Genomic DNA, 16,659 nt, shown 5'->3' with positions numbered 1-16,659 from the left:
GCAGCTATTATTAGCCAGTCCAGATTGAGGGCTCTGCATCAGGTGGTTATTCAGAAGTATACCAGTGGTTGTACTCCAACTGGCAATCATAATCCGTCTATTTAGTATAGAACTCAAGAGGTTCTAGGACCTGACTTAATCCAGTAGCTAATGATGCCCCTCTCATTTACAGAGGATATTAGGCCCAATTTAGCGCCGATATAAACAGGTCCAAACCCTCAAAAGCCAATGGAATTGTGACTTCAGGGCTGAATTTGGGCCATTTTCTAGAATATGTAAGCTCGAAGGACAATCATCTGTTACTAAAGAATACATAAATTCCATTACCAAGAAAATTGGTTTGGCTGGCCTGACTGTAGAACCAGGTAACATATTTACAGTCCCGTGGCCAAGATTTTCATAAATAGGTGGCTTGATTTTCAAAGGTACTGCATACCCAACATTTCCCTCTGATCTCAGTGGGAGCCGCTGGGTGCACATTACTTTTGAAAATCAGGCCATTTATTCAGGTGCTTAATTTTAGGTCTTTATCTTAAGGAAAAAACCTCATAGGCCTGGTTTCCTAACGGTTTAAAGACTCATGCTTACATTTTTGGCCAGGTAAAAGGAGTGAAGAAGGAAGAACAGTTAAGTGTTTCAATCAGAACAGCAGCAACAATGTTCATCTCCTCACTTAGGCCTGGTCTACACTAAGGGGGGGGGGGTCGAACTAAGGTACGCAACTTCAGCTACGCGAATAGCGTAGCTGAAGTCGAAGTACCTTAGTTCGGGCTACTCACCCGTCCAGACGCCGCGGGAACGAAGTCCGCGGCTCCCCCGTCGACTCCGCCACCGCCGCTCGCTCCGGTGGAGTTCCGGAGTCAACGGGAGCGCGTCCGGAGTTCGAACTATCGCGTCTAGATTAGACGCGATAGTTCGAACTCCGAGAAGTCGTACGCCGCCCGTCGACCCGGCAGGTAAGTGTAAACCTCCCCTTATAAACCCTTAAATCCATGAATATTTTCTGCAAGAGTCCTTCATTAACAGGATTCTGCTACAGTGTAACGAAATTCATATAGCCAAGTCTATAGTTACAGACCTACAGGCAATGTAAGAGTTTAATTTGGGTAATGTACTTTTTATTCATTACTGTTCCTCCATGAGAAGCTGATCTCTAATTTGTAGAGTGCATGCTTCTCTTTTTTAAATGAGAAGTATTTAAGTTGTCCATCAATACCCCACACAGCGAAGTAGCTATGATCGATTTATGCAGTGAGAGAGAGTAATGCACAGCTAGAATGTCAAGGGAACTTAGCATCATGCTGCTGCATTAAAAAAGATCTAAACAGTATATATTAAGCAAAACAATCAAAAATTCATATGAAAGACATTTTAAATCCTTTCTATTTCCACTGATTTAATCTGGCTTCTCCTATTTGCAGATGAGTAGTCTTCATTCTGCTATCACATCTCTTCTTGTACATACTATACATATCTCCATTTCATTGCAAATAGTTCCTGAACATCTTGTCTGGGCGGCTTTAAGTCAGAAGTATGTACATTTCTGCTTTATCTCTTGCCTGCATATTGCTTATTGGGAGGACAATGAAAATGTGCATCCTAGTCATCTGTCAGCTCTCGCTATCCCCTGGGGAAATGCAGGCTGAAATCAGGACTCATTGCTCAACAGCACCAGTTACCTTCACATACTTAATGAAGTTTGGATTTAGAATAGTAACCGTTTCCATCAGTACTGCTTAAGAGGTAGTTTCTACTTTTTGAATTACTCCATTTCCTTTGAAATGAGTAAACAAGGATAACACATACACAACGAAACCTTTAATAATGTAAATGGAAAAGACCACCTCTTGGGACCATACTCTGCTCTTGGATGTTTGCATCCAAAGATAGACTTTGATCCTTGTATTGTTTCCCCTTTTCAATAAAATAAATGGTGCCGTATCCTATATACTGTATCTAATTTCCCTTGTTTCCATGAAACATTTATTCAGCACTTTGCCTCTCCCTCCTTTGGCGTTGAGTGATTATTTCATACAGCTCTACATCCAGCTGTGAAGTGTTTTCTTGCTGAAAGACCACAGATTTAAGCAACAGGACAAGATGCTACAATGCTTTTGTATGCAAGAACTTTCACCCTATTAAAAAGCATGAGCATTTCATTTTGGAAAGATAACTGGGTTGCTCAGCTTCCAGAGAAAGGTTTGCAAGTCAAATATAGAGTCAAGAATCTATGTGCACTATTGGGATTCTAGCCATCAATAGAATTGGAGCATATTATGTAACATGATGCAAGTTAATCCACTGGCGGAAGAATGTGCTGGGGGGAGAGAAGGGACACCAAGTTTCATTCTAGGAGCAACTCCACAAAGCTTTCCCCAACATCAAGATATTAGCAATACTGAAAAGTTAATCAGTTGTGTGCAATACATACCTTCTGAGAACTTTCTAGGCCACCTTGAACTGAAACTATTTACAGTTAGGAGTTACATTAAAAGCCCTTTGCAAAAAAAATATTAATTCAATAATTTAAGTCAATATTCTTGTTTCCCCTTTTATCCTTTCAGCCAATACAAACTAATATGAATGGTAATGACATGTCACCCATCCCCTCTTAAGTACACTCTTTATTCTTATGTCCTAATACAGTCAAAGCCGTGTTAGCCAGCACTTTACCAACCGGAAAGCTCTAGAAAACCAGCATTTCTGATATCCATTAAAAATCTGGGTGGCACAGGGCAGGCAGGCTCCCTACCTGGCTCCACATGGCTCTCCACAAGCAGCGACATGTCCCTGCTTCTCATAGGTGGAGGAATGGACACGGGGGCTCCATAACTCCCATTGGCCAGGAATCACGGACAATGGGAGCTGTGGGGGTGGTGCCTGCGGCCAGAGGCTGCACGCAGAGCCACCTGTCCGCACCTCTACCTAGGAGCAGCAGGGACATGTTCCCTCTTGCAGGGAGCCCCCGATGTGAGCGCCGCCCAGATACGGTGCCCCAAAACCCTTCCCCAGCCCCCTGCCCTGAGTCCCCTCCTACACCCAAACTCCCTCCCAGAGCCTGTGCCCTGCCCCCACATCTAGCCCTGTGCCCCCTCCTGGACACAAACTCTTCGCCCCACCCCGCCCCGTTCCCCTAGCATGCCAGATAAAGCTTTTACTGTATTTATTCTCACCTCCAAACAGATTACTGAAGTTTAATGAAAAAAGTTTATTTTGGGTAAAGGAAAACATTAACTGTAAAACCCTATCATCTCATCAAACCAGACAAACAGAAGCAGATTTAACATACAGTTTTAAGACATGGTGAAAATTTCAGAAGTATCTAAGAGAGTAAAGATCCAACTCCCATATTCTCATTAATTTTCAATTAAAATTGGACACCGAATCGCCTTAGGAGCTTTTAAAAGTCCCACCCACAGACTGCAATTTATAAATGATTTGCATTTTTCTATAGCATCTTCCCTATGAGGCTCTCAAATGATTTACAAGTTTTAGCAAATCTCACAATATTCTCATTTCTATGATTATCACCAAACTCCTTTCTTCTTTAAGATGCATGAGGAGGAAACAAGCACAAAATTTAATTAAATGAAACAATAATCTCATATAGAAACTCCATGGAATAGCTAGGAGCAGAACCTAGATCTCCCAAGTCCCTCTCCCCATGCGTCATCCACAAGATCACATTTCTACCAAGACATTCTGACCCAGTACTTTGTTATTTCAGCAGCAGCAGCCGCCAGTTGTTAAGCAAAAGAGGAAGAACTGAAGCACGAGAAGTTGGATTTGTAGCTGGCTCAGTAGTTTAGGGTACAGATGCCCCAGGTTACGCAAATCTGCACTTACAGAAAAAGTTCCGTAAGCTAGAAAGAGGAGGGTGGGGTTTTTTGGGGAGCGGATGGGGGGGCGCATAATGGTCGGGTATATATTTTGACTTATGCAAAATTCGAATTACGCAAGGCGTTCTGGAACAGAAGGCTTGTGTAAGTCGGGGAGCATCTGTACTGATATCCCACATCTGGAAAGTTGGGTTCAACTTTTGAGTTCAACCCGAAACAACATCAATCACATGGTCTCAAGCCTGCTTCTGGTAGTCATTTATAGACAGCTTCCCTACTGTGCCAAATGATGTCAATTTGTTTGTGCCATGGCAGAGACTGGAGATAAACAGGGAGCTGTAGCAAATGGTGCATTTTCACAACTGTAAGGCGCAACCTTACACATCACTTTCCTTTTCTACTCCTAGTTAGAACTAGTACTATAAAGTAATTTTATGAGCCTTTTTAAAACAAACGAACAGATTCTATATCAAATATAGGAAGTTCTGCAACTTTCACAGAATCTTAGCACTGACAACCGCCCCTACATTTTGAATACAAGGTTCACTAATTGTTGCATTTTTTAAAAAAAATACCAAAAACTTAAGTGTAAAAGTCAAAAGGACAAATTAAAAAATGTACATAATGGTCACTTGTTCTTAGCATAAAAGGCCACAACAGCACACAAGAAAGTGCACTGCTAGTTAACGAGCACAGAGCTCAGGTTGGGCAGGCCCACAGCCGAGTCTACTTACCAGTACATGCCATCAGAGTCTCCAGAAAAAGAAAGCAAGGGATCTTTTCACTGCATGGTTGTATAAGTTCTTCATGGCCATTTAGTGTTTGACTTGCAACTTTAGCTTCTTTCATGGGACATGGTGAAAGTGAAGAAACCACTCTAGACAAGTACACAGGCCACTTTTACCACATCCAATTGAAGGCCGAGGTGTATATTTAAGCAAATTTACAAAGTCTGCACATTTATTTCCTGCAAAACAAAATGGAGGGACATTTTGCACCACGTGCAGAGAATGCCAGAGTACAGCTTTCCACACCCTGCTATGAAATGGGCCATGAAGTCCATCATGCACATCTCTAGGGTGCTTTTATAGCAGAAGACCTTTAGAGGATTTGTAGTGATCTAGCACAGGGGTGTTGTTCAAGAGTACTGACTAGAAAAGGGACTTTATGTATTGCATAAATTCTTCTGTGCCAAAGAGTATGATTTCCTTTTTTCCTTCAACTCACTGGAGTGGATACTAGGAAACTTAACAGATCAAATCAGAGAGGGTGTCCCACTCTACACATTCTTACTTCTGACAACTCTTCATTGTTTTGCAGAAAGGTGACCTTCTCTGGAGTATGAGGGGGATGGGATGTCTGCTAGGGAAAACCTGGGTTGGATTCAAACAAACCCTGGTACGTGTAGAACTATGCCATGGGCCTGGAGCAATTCCCAGCCACCCTTCTGTCTCCCTTTCTAAAAGCCTTCCTGCCAGCCCTTTTGGTTGGCTGGACATGTCTAACCCAGAAGACTACCCTGGCGTCTTTGTCCCTCAAAGGAAGGTGATATGCTGCTCCTTGCATATTCTGTAGCTGTGCTAGATGGCTACCGGCATAGGATTAAGTGGCGCACAAAACAGCTGAATCAGGCCATTGATAAATTCAACCTTCTATTGCATCCAATTCAGATTGCCATCTGTGTCCTGTTAATACTTGTTTATGGGGGGAGGGCGGGTGCATTGATTCACTGCTCACATCAGTTCCTTTCAATATAACTTTCCACTGGTTCCAACTTGCAACTTACGCTGTAGCTAAGGAAGTGGAAGTGGCACAAGGTGTGTTTTCAGTGCATGCAGTGGCTGCAGCTTTGATGCAAGGTTCCTAGCCACATAGCTCCTACACTCACAAGTGTCCCAGTGCACGTGTTCTGTATGAGCAGGAAACCATCCTGGTTTCTTGTCCCTTTCCCTCTCCTCCCCGCTCTTGGAGGGTGAAAGTTCATGTTAGCATGTTGCAAGAAAAATCTTAGTTAAAACAGACAGGAATAACAACTCCGGTCAGTCTCCCTGATGAAAACCATACAAGGGCATAAGTAGATACCCAAGCTGGAAGGGTTAACTTCTGGCAGAAGGATATAACATGCGATTTCCTTATCAGCTGAGAAATAATACTTAAACTGTGGTTTTAACATGGCAATTTGCAATGTAAAAATTTTTAAACATGTACTTTTATTTCTAGGTCAGAGGCCTCAGTCAGGATTACACGTCCTGAACTGTGAGCAAAACAGAGAGGAAGACCTGGTTCCTGCCCCAAAGAGCTTACAGTTAAAGCTGACAATCATACAAAAGGCAGAGAAGAGGCCTACAATAACAAAATAAGGATTTTTAAATGTACACATCAGCATTTATTATTATTATTATTGCATTATCCTTACAGTCCGATTATAAATAAGAGCATTTTACTTTGGACAGCTCAAACAGAACCTTCCCTCCCATCAACAAAATACACAAAAACTAGACACAACAGATGAGCACTCTCATCAGCTTAACACTTCTTCCGTCCGTCCCTGCCACCCCCTTTAAGCGCAGCCTAACCAGCAGTTCCATATTCTGACTCCCAACACAACGACGCTCATGTTTTGATTGCTGGAAGACAGACTGCTATAAAAATGTACAATTGAAATGCACTAATCCATTAATAGCAGCCTCAGTACAGCTGGAACAATAGGAACGTCAGCTTATCAGAATGCGTCCTAGCCAGAGTATCAGGTTTTACAGTTAATACTTATCCTGGACTTACGTTAAGACAGATATTTAGCTAAGGTAGAAAATTAAAGAATCAAATTGTATTTCAAGCAACTTACAGGGGCATCAAGAGCTTTAAAGAAAAAAAGTCACATTTCTCCCAGAAAATATTTTTTTACTTCTGTTAAAAACCCCACCACATAGGATTCAGGTAACAAAGACTAGGAACAATTTTTTCCCCAGCTTGCTTACTGTGCACATCTGACAGAATTATACCTGGACTCACTTTCACTCTTTCCCCTGTATAATTATTTTCCCTGTGTACTGGTCTCACACATACCAACAGAAAAAGAGAATGTTGTTTTCAAACTGCAGGGAGCCTCGGGGGCAGTGAAAATACCTGAAAATGCTTTTAACTCGTGTTGGTTTTTTTTAATCATCTAGGTTTCAAGTTGACAAAGTCCCTCAAAAATCCATAAGACACCAGAGAACAAGAAACCCACAGTGACCACGCATCTTGAAATGCAAATTGATATCAGGAGTGAGCACCACCAAAAACAAAACAAGAGGCCTCTAATTATAAATAGCTTGAGTCTTGCCATTTCTTAAAGAGCACCAAGATCTGTATTAGAATTCTGCTCAATAGCAGCATCCACTGACATCAGAATGCAAAATTTCTGTTTTTTTCCCCATAACAAGTGGCAAATATGATGCACAATCTAAACAGAAAAATAAACTGAAATAGTAACATCGACAATATTAAAACAATAAGAGGTTGCAGATAAGTGTTCCTCTACAGTACAGCCAGAGTGTTCTGCTAAACACGAGGGCTGGGAAGTTTTGCTGTAGTTCCAGACATTAGTTGTAAGATGACAGTGTCTCTGAAATTATATCCCTGTTTTACAAAGAGATTAAGTGGGTTACTGAAGGACACAGGAGTCATTTGCATCAAAGGGATGATTAGAACTCAAAACTTCCTGATTCCTACCATGTTTAAACCAATAGATCACACCTCTCCCCAAAACAAGTGAAATCACGGCTCCATTTACAAGGAAGGCCCTGTACACACAAATAGTAAGAGACATCCCTGGCCCTTTGTATTCAAAAGAATTCTTTGTATTCACTTTTTTGTCCCTACTGGCTTTTATTTGCAAACATTTTACAGGAGTGCTTGTATTACTGCAGGTGACAGTTGTAGCATGACAAAGCAAATGTTGGGGGGGAAAAACATCTAACATCTATCAAACCAACGACTCCGTAGGGCTCCCATTAGAATAAACAGCAATGTTGTCATTGTCTTCTATGGGAACAGGATTGGGCAAATGAAAAATATAATTTTAAATGTAAATAAACAAGTTAAATTTTATAACTAAATACCATATGAACCCAAACAGCTTATAAAGTTATATCCATTTTGACAGTTACCAAAATGCAATCTGAATATTCACAAACACCAGAAAACACCATTGCTACCGGAGAGACCTCGTTCAGTGACTTAAAGAAAGTTCATAAAATCATAAAAACTCCAACCAAGCAACTGGGCTGTAGATGGTGTTCAGATCCGGTGCCGAAATGTTAAACAGTTTGATTTAGGTACAGCTCTTAGCAGCACTGCAACAGAAACAGCTGCCTTGAATCATTTCAAAGTACGCTCCTGTCAGAAATGTTCTTTGTGACACCAAAATCAATTTCCTGCTCCTTTACTAACTACTCTTCCAAAACTAAGAAAGAAGTCCCCCTTAATCTAGTCTTTTACAACTGGTACAGAATGTGCTTTTAAGTGACACGACACAGAAGCACATTAATGTGTAACTGCTATAATTAGCATTATTTTGATAAAGTGACTGGCAACAAGACAGAACCTGATCCATCTTCATTATGGAACTCGATAAATCCTCTGACAAGTCCTGAAGAGAGAGCCTTTTGTACCCGTACCTTATATTCCTACCTAAGACAGAGCATGACATAAATGGTCTCAATATGGCAGAGGCAGGAAAAAGAAGAAATGCAACATTCCCTCTCGGACCCTTGGAGCTTTAACTATTTGCACAAACATATGCAGGACCTGTACTATCTCACACTGATGATCAAACGACAGCCACCTCTGCAATTCCAAAGAACCTGGTATATATATTTAAGCCGTGCTTGTAAATCACACCTATTCAAATTGGTTGGGAATCCAATTAAAAACAGTAACAGTAGTCTAGTATATTAAAACTAAAACGAACAAAAATCTTCTCTCTTTTTCTAGGTTGTTTGGGTTTTTTTGCATTTGACCATACTTTGTGTGCAGTTAGATGTGTTTGTTGATGAGCCAGGCCCTTCTCCCAACTCCACAAGAGAACTTCTACTAATAGCAACAGCAACACTGAATCGGCCGTAGGAAGGTGTACAAAGGAGCGAAGGAAGGTTGGCTTGCATATGTTTGGTGCTGTTGCTCTCAGGCGAGTCCTAAAAAAATCTTTTTAATCAAGCAAGTAACAGAAACCCCTTTATTTGTTTAAGTTTTCAATGATAAACCTTCAGGACACAGGGTCACAAAACTGACTTATCCATTAGTGAATTCAAGTTGACAGTGATGCGCTAAGTGCTGTGCCAGTCAAGCTACCCTATGTCTCACCAGTCAGGGATTAGGAGAAAACATTTCAGTTTCTGTTGAACCAGCCCTCCCTTCACTGTTCTGAATTATCACCATGGGAACAGCCAGGGGTACTCAGATGGCTTTCCAATACGCCAATCGCTTCATGGGCCATTCTGAGGAAGAATTTCTGGAAAAACGCACCACAAAACAATGATATACCTGAGTTACATCAACAATATTTTCATCCTCTAGACAGACGCCCTACACTCCCTCAGATTTCCACCACAACTTCATCACCAGCCAGCCTTGCCTTCTAAAGGAAGAGAAGCTAAACAGACAGATGGAGAATAGAGGGAAGGGGAAGAAACCAGTCAGAAGGCCGGAGTGGTGGCTGGCCACTTCCTGATAATATGAAGTTTTAAGGAAAACAGTTGTTCTAAGGTACCTTCTATATACAGTAAGAATCCCAAATTGTGCTACAATACAGCCATGCTGTTAAGAGTTACTTGTAGGCCATGACATGGATACTCAAATGAATACAATGGGCGGTACTGAATGGCACTGCACAGCTAATGACAGGGAGATTTATATTTGCAGGAGGAATTCAGTTACCTGCTCAATACAGGACCAATCTGAAAATATATGCAAATATATGTAAACAGCTCATGAATCACTGTAGGTTTTCAATACCTTTGAGAATAGTGTTATCAATATAAATATTGCTCTTCATGTGTCAGTATAATAATGCCTGCATCTGTAATTTTCACTCCATGCATTTGAAGAAGTGGGTTTTTTACCCATGAAAGCTTATGCCCAAATATATGTTAGTCTTTAAAGTGCCACAGGACTCCTCATTGTTTTTGTGGATACAGGCTAACACAGCTACCCCCTAATAATCAATATAAAGAAAATATTTAAAAGTCCAGGAAATTGCTCGTCCAACACCAACATTTGTGTCATCAGCACCACTCGCTTCAACAAGCCTGGAGTTTAACTGTGCATAATCTATCAAACCTGATCCAGGGGTCTTTGGTTAGTGTCTCTGTCACTGGCTACTGCCATCCAACAGGTTAGCATGCTCGAGTGGTGGATCTCTTGCACCTGAGTGTGAAATTTTTTTTTCATATTTCTTACCTGCAAACAGAAAGAGAAGGCAAGGTTGTCAGGTTTCCTGGCCAACACAATATTTTGTTACTCTGAAACAAACATGAAGTTGCTCTGCAGTTTGCTCTATACAGACAGCAAGCACACAAGTCCATAGATGTTTATTGTTCTAAAAAAAAGATTTCATGTGCGTGAGAGAAACCATGAAACAAGCAGATCTATTAGGATAAAATCCAAATATATCCACTGAGTTTGTAAAAAGCTGGTTCATTCGCAACTGAGTAATCAATACGCTGATTGGAGGCCTTTATCTATTAAGTTAACATGGCCGCAGTGACCAACTGAATGAATATATATTTCAATAGGTCACTGAGTATATGTGAACATATATATCTATATATTTTTTCAAAAGACATAAGCAATAGCTTTCACCATCGTATGTTAAATTTATTTTTGCTTATCTGACCAGTTCCCATATGGCAGAAGGCTAATGACTGTTCATCATCATCAAACAGCACTGGCTATTTACATCCATCCTGTAACCATGACAGCTGTGTCACTAATTCCCTAACCATATCCACCACATGAACCAATCATCTGGCATAAGGCTGCAAAATGAGGTACCCTACAGTCATTATTCACCAAGCATTTTCATTAACAAACTGCCCTTAATTACAGTGGTAATTGCAAAATTATTTCATAGCAGCAATTATTTTTCTCAGCTCAATCCAAGCTATTTAAGTAGGACACTGCCTATGAAGATGGCATAAAGCCAACTAATCTATGACCAAGAATTTGCTTTAATTGTATTACACACGTAGTTTCATAATACTGCATTGAAAACAAGGCTTTTGATATAACACATCTTTTATATGTTCGGCAGAGAGAGTTCTAAAGAGAATATGTTCAAACCTGTCAGAACCCTGAACTGAAACAGAGAACATAGGGAGTTTATTCTATTAAATACCAAATGCTTAAAATCGACATGAAATTTGATCAAACCCAGGAAAACTTGGGTTTTCTACATCACATTCCATATTCTAGATGTTTCAGAACAGTGAGCAGCAACTGAGCATTCATATATCTCATCTTTTGTATGCTCAGGGAGCAGTCCACATCTAACAAATATTTTGGTTTTATAGTTTGTTCTCTAAATTCTTGGAGGTATGTAGCTCCCCTAGAACATAGTAAGAGTTGTGTGCATAAAATCTCCAGGAACTAGTCTCTTCTAAACTAGAGGGCATACTCACAAATGTTCTTTAATATGTATCCAAGGGGGACACACACTCATCAAGCTTAGACATCAAGGACACCAGAGGAAACCCATTATGTTTATTAAAAAAATGCCTCCAACCTGCCCATTGCTACATGGGATTTTTCTTTAATTGTAGTAATTAATCTAAAGGAGTCAAACTTTTTTTTTTTGAAATCACGATTTACTTTAAGCTTTAAGCTAATTGAGGGTTGCTTTTCTTCCCAGAACTTCTAATATTTACTGTTAAAAGCAGCTAAGTTCCCAGCTATACAGCAACCCAGGACCTGCAGCCAGAAACTGGCTAGAGCACAGCATGGAACAGGAAGCCCTGAGGAGGCGTCGGAGTACCAGTGTGACATACTAACACCCTCTCGCCCCATAAAATGAAGAAGAGCAAAAGATTAAAGGACATGGGAAGGGGTAGGCTACAGAGCATCATCACTGGTAGAATTTGGGGAAATCTCTAATTGTTAGTGTTAATCGTGTTTAGACACTGAAGGATTCTATGGCACAGTGATGCCTAGAAGCACATATGCCAACTGTAGTCAGACAGGAAATGAATTTAGAAGACTGGAGTAGCTGAGCTGCTGAATGAAGAGCCTAACATGAGCATATGGGGACTTAATAGCTCATAACTTTTGTGGTAGGAGAATTCAAGTGCTGGAAGTACAAACAAGAACAGAAATCCACAGGGAGCCATGGGGGAATACAGAATCTGCAAACCTTTTCCTTAAATATATTTATGCTTTAACTAAAGGCAAGATTTTCTAACTCAATAGGAACGTGTTTGCTCACAGAAAGATCTATTTTGGTGCTTTTCTGTCCCTTGTATAGTTGCAACATCACAGTAGAAGACTGAAGAAAAACTACCCCAAAAACGTTTATAAATCAAGTAGTTAGCTCTCCAGACAAACTTAAGTGGGCAGATGCAAATGGTTGAGTATGTAATTTTAAGGTGACAACCTCTTTAGAAAGCGTAGCAAGGAAAACATCTTTTTCATTGTATAGCAGAAAGTTAAGAAGAGTCACAGGCTTTCCCAAAAGGAAATTTAAAGCATCTATGTTTAAATATGTATTGAATTTTGTGATTTAAAATACAATCTCAAATCTCATCATCACAGCACCAGGTTGAGACAAATGGGCTATTTTATCTGAAAGAACTACAGCTGTATTAAAAACTCCCCACAGATCATACTTTCAACAACACTGCAGCCAGCAAGTGAATGTATTTCATTTTGATGCTTTCAAATACTGCATTAATGAGAAAAATTGAGGCATATTAGCCAGTGATCTAAAATACTGTGCGATCGCAAGCTTCATGCCAGGTTTCAAGTCAGTCACAACTTCAGAAATGTTAAGGGGCAAAAAATATAATAGGAGGAGACACAAACAGTTATGCCACACCAATGGGAGTAACTGTGACTCAAGTTAACAGTCCAGTGCTCTCCCTTATGAGCCAGGGATTGGTGAGGTTTATTTGATTAATTCCATGTTCTTTCTGTCCCGGTATATTTTTAAACATCCTCTAGAGTAAATACGTTAGCTGTAAGCAGACAGTACTTAGAGAAACGCATATTGCAGAAAACTCCCAATGTTCTCTGTAGTCAGTAAAAGCAAACACGATAAAACAACCTGCCATAAATTCAGCTCTTCTCCGTTTTCTGGATCTCCTTTGAGCAACTTAAACATGCAAATCATATTCCAAAGCATCCTTAATGTTTGACCCAGATTACACAAAAGAATACCACAGTACACAGTGTTTGCAAATCAAGTGTGTACAGAGAGGTTATGACAGCTACATTTGGGGGATTTCCTGGCAATTGCACTCCTGATCTTCTCCCTCGCTGAACTGCTAGTGCAGCAGTCTTCCATTACATTGTAAAGGTCCCATATACTCCACAGGAAGCTGGACCTAAATTCTGAAGCTAATGTCCTGGATTCTGCATCCTATTAGAAATTATGCTAGTATTTTTATTTGCATTACAATAGTGCTTGGAGGCCCTAACTGAGATTGAGATCCTTCTGTGAATATGTGTATGTACAACTCCTAGCTGAAGCAGTGCCTGCCCTGAAGAGTTTACCATCTACATAGACAAGACAGCAAAGGCTGGGAGAAAGAGAGTACTATTCCAATTTTGCAGATGGAGAGCTGAGGCACAAGAAAGACTAAGGATTGGTCTACACTTAAGTGATATGACCATAGCTACGCAGGTCAGGAGTATGAAAAACCACATCCCTGACCAATTGAGTTATGCCAACAAAACCCGCAGTGTAGACACAGTATTGCCAGATAGAGAAGACTTCCATCAATATAGCTAACATCAGAGAAACAGTGTACCTACGCTGGCAGAAAAACTGTCTATGTCAGCTTTATTGACACTATGCTAGCATGGACTCCACAGTAGAGACATGGCCCAGGCTAGTTGTCTAATGTCACAATCTATGGCAGAAACTGGAATTGAACTCAGATGTCCAGAACCTCATTCCAACACCTTAACCACAATATAATCCTTGTTTAAGGGAGAAGAGATTATTTTGTTCATTAAATACAAAAAAATCATCATACTGTCAGTAAAATACTCTGCATATTTTGATAGTCAATGTAATTTTTTGCTACCCACACCTCTAGTTTCTAAAGTACCAAGGATCTGTGTGCTGGTATCACAAAGCTACATCACAGAAGTCAGGGGTAGATGAGGCTTTTGGTAACTAGAGAAAAATGGGAAGCAGTTTGCTATTGAGGACTAAATGCATTAACTGCTAAATGTAACAGCACCTAACTAGTTAATATTGACACATCATCTACTGGCTAATACCTCTCCTTGAGCAAAATAAGAAGCAACTTGCTCTTTTCAAACCAGTTGTTTCAGACTGCCTGTAGAATCAGGAAGACGAGAGACTGTGCTCATCTGCATTTTGTTCTCTTAAAACTTTATATGCACACAAAACTTACAAGCTTTTTATAAAAAAAGCTGAGATTCTGGTGCATATTTCAGGGCCGCCCGGGGGAGGGGGGGGGCAAGAGGGGCAATTTGCCCCAGGGGCCCCCACGAGAGTTTTTAGGGGCCCCTGGAGCGGGGTCCTTCACTCGCTCCGGGGGGCCCGGAAAACTCTCGCAGGGCAGGGCGCAGGAGCTTCTTCCGCTCCTGGTATTCGCCGGCGGGGGGTCCTTCCGCTCCAGGGCGGAAGGACCCCCCACTGGCGAATTACCGCCGAAGCAGAACCCGCCGCCGACGTGCAGCCCGGTCTTTGGCGGTAATTCGGCTACAGGGGGCCCTTCCGTTCCGGGACCCGCCGGCGAAGTGCCCCAAAGACCGAGCTGAACTTTGGCGGCGGGTCCCGCTTCGGCGGTAATCGGCGCGGGGGCGCCGCGGGTCTTCGGGGCACTTCGGCAGCGGGTCCCGGAACGGAAGGGCCCCCCGCTGCCGAAGACCCCAGGCCCCCGGAATCCTCTGGGCGGCCCTGGCATATTTGGGCACAAGGAGTGGATTCTTCAGCTAGTAATATTTCACCTGTGACCTTGACACTCATAAAACTGCTTTAGAACTCCAGGCATAAGTAACTTGCTATCAGCCCAATCCCAGCACATGATGGTCTGGAGTGTCTCATTGCTAATAAGGACCATAGGCATTTCTATAGTGTTACTGAACTTCCCTGGTGAACAAGAGCTATTCAATAATCACCCAGAAATGCGCCATCTGTTGTGCTTTATTGCTTAATTAAACTAAAATCGGCAACTTAATTCTCATAGTCCATAAAGATAAATATCATCATAGAGTTTTACCACCAGGACTCCTCTACATAATATATGGAGGCTAGAATCTCTTGTCAAGCCATCACTCAAAAATAGTATACAATCCATCTGACAGACAAACTCATAATTCTGTCTATCTGGCATCAGATCGATGGCACGACTTTTGGACTGACAGCTGGCGTGGAGAGCGTGTTAAGTTTAAGACATTATTTGTTTACCCTCTCCACGTCACAACAGAAGCTCGGTGGCACAAGCAAACCAGGGTAACTGAGTTGACCAAGTTGATTTTAGCTGTCAATTACCTTGTTTTTTCTTGTAAAACAAAAAGCTATCCTATAAACTTTTAGGAAACCCTGTATGTATCTCAAAGAGCCACTGGCACCACACTGGAAATTTTGAAGCATTGTGTGTAGAGGCTGGTGCCTGGTACATACTAATTTCTAATTGCTATGGACAGAACACCGAAGCTTAGGAGTTGGTGATCATTTCAGGAATTAGTTACTGGAACGGAAAAGCCATTCTTACAGCAGCATCAAACTAGAAACTTGGATTCCGAGGCCAGAAGGGACCATTGTGATTATCTAGTCTGACCTTCTGTATAACGCAGGGCACAGATGTTCCCCAAAATAATTCCTAAAGCAGAACCTTCAGTAAAACATCCAATCTTGATTTAAAAGTTGCCAATGATGGAGAATCCACCACAACCCTTGGTAAATTGTTCCAATGGTTAATTACTCCCACTGTTAAAAATATTAGGTCTTATTTCCGGTCTGTACTGGTCTAGCTTCAACTTCCAGCCATCGGATCATGTTCTACCTTTCTCTGCTAGATTGAAAAGCCCGTTATTAAATATTTGTTCCCCATGTAGATACTTGTAGACTGTAATCAAGTCACTCTCTAACATTCTCTTTGTTAAGCTAAATAGATTGCACTCTGAGTCTTTCACTACAAGGCATATGTCACAGGGTGAGTCCTTTCTTGCTTTATATACAGACCACACCCACTCCATGTCTCCTTCACACCTCCGAACGTTACTATTCTGTTCCAGCAGGCCACTCCCTGGAGTGCCATTTGTAAGTCCCAACTAGCCGCCCCACTAGCAAAGGAGCGATGCTATAAGCAGCCATCTCTGCTTTCTTTCCGGTTCTGAGCTCCCAACTTCCAGGGCTTCTTTCCTCTCCATTGATCTGCTCCCAGCTGCTGGGGTTGTTTCCCCCCTCACTAATTAGTCTTTCAGCTGTAGCTCCACTTAAAAACTGATCCTCTAATGAGGTCCCAATTAACCAATATTGGCAGGGATTTGAGTGACTGGGTACTGAGTTAGCACCTCACTCAGCACCCTGTTAAAGCATGTCCTTTAATCCTTCTCATGGCTCTTCTCTGAACCCTCAACCACTTGA

At 41.4% G+C, this 16,659-nt stretch overlaps 1 protein-coding gene across 6 annotated transcripts in view; it reads right to left on the bottom strand.

Annotated features, from left to right (window-relative positions):
• The window catches only part of CADM1 (cell adhesion molecule 1), a 287,524-nt gene that overhangs the window by 139,430 nt on the left and 131,435 nt on the right, over window positions 1-16,659 (bottom strand). The window contains exon 1 of one of the 6 annotated variants that reach the window (XM_039496485.1): window positions 4,574-4,761. The exons of the other annotated variants lie outside the window; for them this stretch is intronic. Coding sequence (XP_039352419.1) covers window positions 4,574-4,688 — 115 coding nt within the window. The 5' untranslated portion in view covers window positions 4,689-4,761. Of the gene's footprint in view, window positions 1-4,573; window positions 4,762-16,659 lie in introns of those variants that run through there. 6 annotated transcript variants of the gene reach the window in all.

This window comes from Mauremys reevesii, linkage group 12 (genome assembly GCF_016161935.1).
Source record: "Mauremys reevesii isolate NIE-2019 linkage group 12, ASM1616193v1, whole genome shotgun sequence".
In the NCBI taxonomy this organism is placed as follows: domain Eukaryota; kingdom Metazoa; phylum Chordata; order Testudines; family Geoemydidae; genus Mauremys; species Mauremys reevesii.
Note: the sequence above shows the minus strand (reverse complement) of the source record. Positions and strands in the feature narration are given on the sequence as shown.